Source organism: Sinocyclocheilus anshuiensis, unplaced genomic scaffold (genome assembly GCF_001515605.1).
Source record: "Sinocyclocheilus anshuiensis isolate Anshui unplaced genomic scaffold, SAMN03320099.WGS_v1.1 scaffold653, whole genome shotgun sequence".
NCBI lineage: Eukaryota > Metazoa > Chordata > Actinopteri > Cypriniformes > Cyprinidae > Sinocyclocheilus > Sinocyclocheilus anshuiensis.
In genome coordinates, this window is record NW_015540902.1 from 1 (window position 1) to 2,750 (window position 2,750).

A 2,750-nucleotide genomic window follows, 5' to 3' on the forward strand; every position below is an offset into this window, starting at 1 on the left:
CAGCGCGTGCAGCACAGCAAAAATAGACTCGGTGCGTAAACGATCTCTGCACTGCTGCAGACGCGCCGCTCCTGGAACGCAATGACGGACTGCAACCGCGCTCTAATCCGTTAACATGGGTGCGTAAAAAAAACGCAACGCATATGCACTGCAGACGGAATATGTGTAGGCGTTACCCTCCTACGCAGTCCCAGATCAATCATAACTCGTTTTTTCCTGAGGTTCTAGAGAGACAGGCTGAGATTGTAGATTTAGAAGGGTCAGTTTTCCGTTTTCAGAGATGAGTTTGTGTATAGATAGTTGCTGCATGTATAATGGCGTTAAATTGTTTTTAGGGTGTTTCTTCTTACCCTTACGAAATCATTGGTTTAGTGAGGTATGCGTAACGACACAGGACATGATCTCACAAGCCTGGTTATTATGAGGAACTGGTTTCTAAAACTATTTCTTAGCAAACAAGTAGGCTAGACGACACACGAAAGAGCTATTCAAAGAGGTCGAGGTCTACACAACAATGATGAAATGGTGGGTAGCCTTTATTTGAGTAATTTCTCAACTTTTTAAGACAGTGTTCAGTCTGTGTGAAATTTGTTGACACTTCGCACAAAACATTCCTATTGTGTAGGTTGCCGTCTGTTCTGCTTTGTGTCCTGTTCATGACTGGATTATGTAATGGCTGCCTAGCGCCAGGAGGTGAGACCAAAACATAAGTCATGCATTTGCTCTTTTTTATGTTTTAACTATCGAACTGTGTCGATTAGAAAACATTTTAACACTAAGTATTGTATTTAGGCGATTATGACTTCACATTACGACTGACAGAAAAGCTTATCGGCACTGAGAGAGGACGTGCCTGGATCCCCTGTGCGTTTACTGCTCCAATGAGAGCTCTCTCCGGCCGACAGGTCTGGTTCAGACGCAGTCCCGAGTTCCCTCTCAGCCCAGCCGAGGTGCAGAAGAAGAATGGACTGATGAGACCGATGATTTCTACGGAATCAGAATGCAGCGTTGTTTTGAGGGGCGTGTGGGACACACCTGAGGAGTACGGGTTCATGCTAGAATGGGGAGCGAACGAAAGACACATTTTTCCTGATAGGGTTAAAGTGGCCTCATGTGTTGGTATGTAAGTGGAATCTACAAAAAAAGGCTAAATTAATAATCTTTGCTGAATAATTATGGTATCAGAGTTTTTAATTGCTTTGAAATTTGAAATATTGCCATGACAACACTGACAGCACCACAACAATTTTTATTGTTATATTTTATTAAATACATTTAATTCAGCAGACTTGATTGCATTAATTCTTAATTTAAACACTCTTAGGCATTTGTATTTCAGTATATTAAATTATGTCATGTATTATTATTATTTAATTTTTTAAGTTATTCTATGTGTATTTTATGTAGGCCTATTTCGAATTCAGTTTGAAGGCAAGACAGGACAGGCTAAATCATGTTTTTTTTTTCATGCACTGGTCAGTTTTTAGTTATTCTGGGCTACATGCACTGAGCCAGAAATCTCCACTTCAGTAGAACTTTCATACCTCAAAATTTACAGTTATAGTCCTGTCTATATTCTGAAGGTTTTTACAGAGGTTTTGTTCAAGTAACATTAACCGGATTTGTGTATTACTGTATTCCTACAAACATGGTGTATGGTTGTGTACAGTATTTTTTTGATTGATGGAGTGATAACACCTTAACAAAATCCCCTCTGTAAAAACCTTTAACGCTAATATGAAACCAGAATTTTGAATCTGGCTTTATCCAATTTTCAGATTACGGTTTGAAATCTATGCAAATGTGTGCATATTTAATTAGTGCTTCATTTACATATTTAGATGTAACATTTCAGAAAACTTGCAATACAACACAGTTGTCTTTAAGTAATATGATTGTTCAACTGGGGAAAACATGATGATACCTACAAGTCATTGCCAAAAGTTTTGGCAGTGACATAAATTTTGTGTTTTGCAAAGTTTGCTGCTTCAGTATTTGTAGATTATTTTTCCACGGTTCAATGGTATACTGAAAACAATGATAAGCATATCATAAGTTTTAAAGGCTTTTATTGGCAAAAATATATATAATGAGTCAATATTTACAGTGTTGACCCTTGTTCTTCATAACCTCTGCAGTTCGCTCTGGCATGCTGGATATCAGTTTCTGGGCCAAATCCTGACTGGTGGAAATCCATTCTTGCCTTATTAGTTCTCGGAGTTGATCACAATTTGTGGGCTTCTGCTTGTCCACTCGCCTTTTGAGGACTGACCACAGGTTCTCTATGGGATTGAGATCCGGGGAGTTGCCTGGCCACAGATCCAAAATTTCAAATGATCTCGAGCCACTTCTTTATCACTCTTGCTTTGTGACATGGTGCTCCATCATGCTGGAAAATGCACTGATCATGACCAAATTGCTCATGGATCGTTGGAAGAAATCGCTCTTGCAGGACGTTTTGATACCATTCTTTATTCCTGGCAGTGTTTTTGGGTAGAATTGTGAGAGAGCCCACTCCCTTGGTTGAAAAGCAACTCCACACATGGATGGTCTCCTGGCGCTTGCTGGACACTCTGGGACGTCCTGAATACTTCTTCACTGCAGTCAAACCTCTCTCATTGAAGTTCTTGATGATCTGGTAAATGGTTCTTTCATGTGCAATATTCTTTGTAGCAATTTCCTTGCATGTGAGGCCATTTTGATGCAAAGCGATGATGGCTGCACGTGTTTCTTTGGAGGTAACCATTGCT

The 2,750-nt window shown here is 39.7% G+C and overlaps 1 protein-coding gene across 2 annotated transcripts in view; it reads left to right on the top strand.

The window, feature by feature from the left end:
- Positions 1-61: 61 nt before the first annotated feature.
- The window catches only part of LOC107689045 (uncharacterized), a 4,779-nt gene continuing 2,090 nt past the window's right edge, over positions 62-2,750 (top strand). The window contains exons 1-3 of one of the 2 annotated variants that reach the window (XM_016486917.1): positions 62-526; positions 624-693; positions 793-1,119. In XM_016486917.1, the coding sequence (XP_016342403.1) occupies positions 515-526; positions 624-693; positions 793-1,119 (409 nt within the window). In that variant the 5' untranslated portion in view covers positions 62-514. The remainder of the gene's footprint in view (positions 527-623; positions 694-792; positions 1,120-2,750) is intronic. The other variant, XM_016486916.1, reaches the window with a different exon arrangement.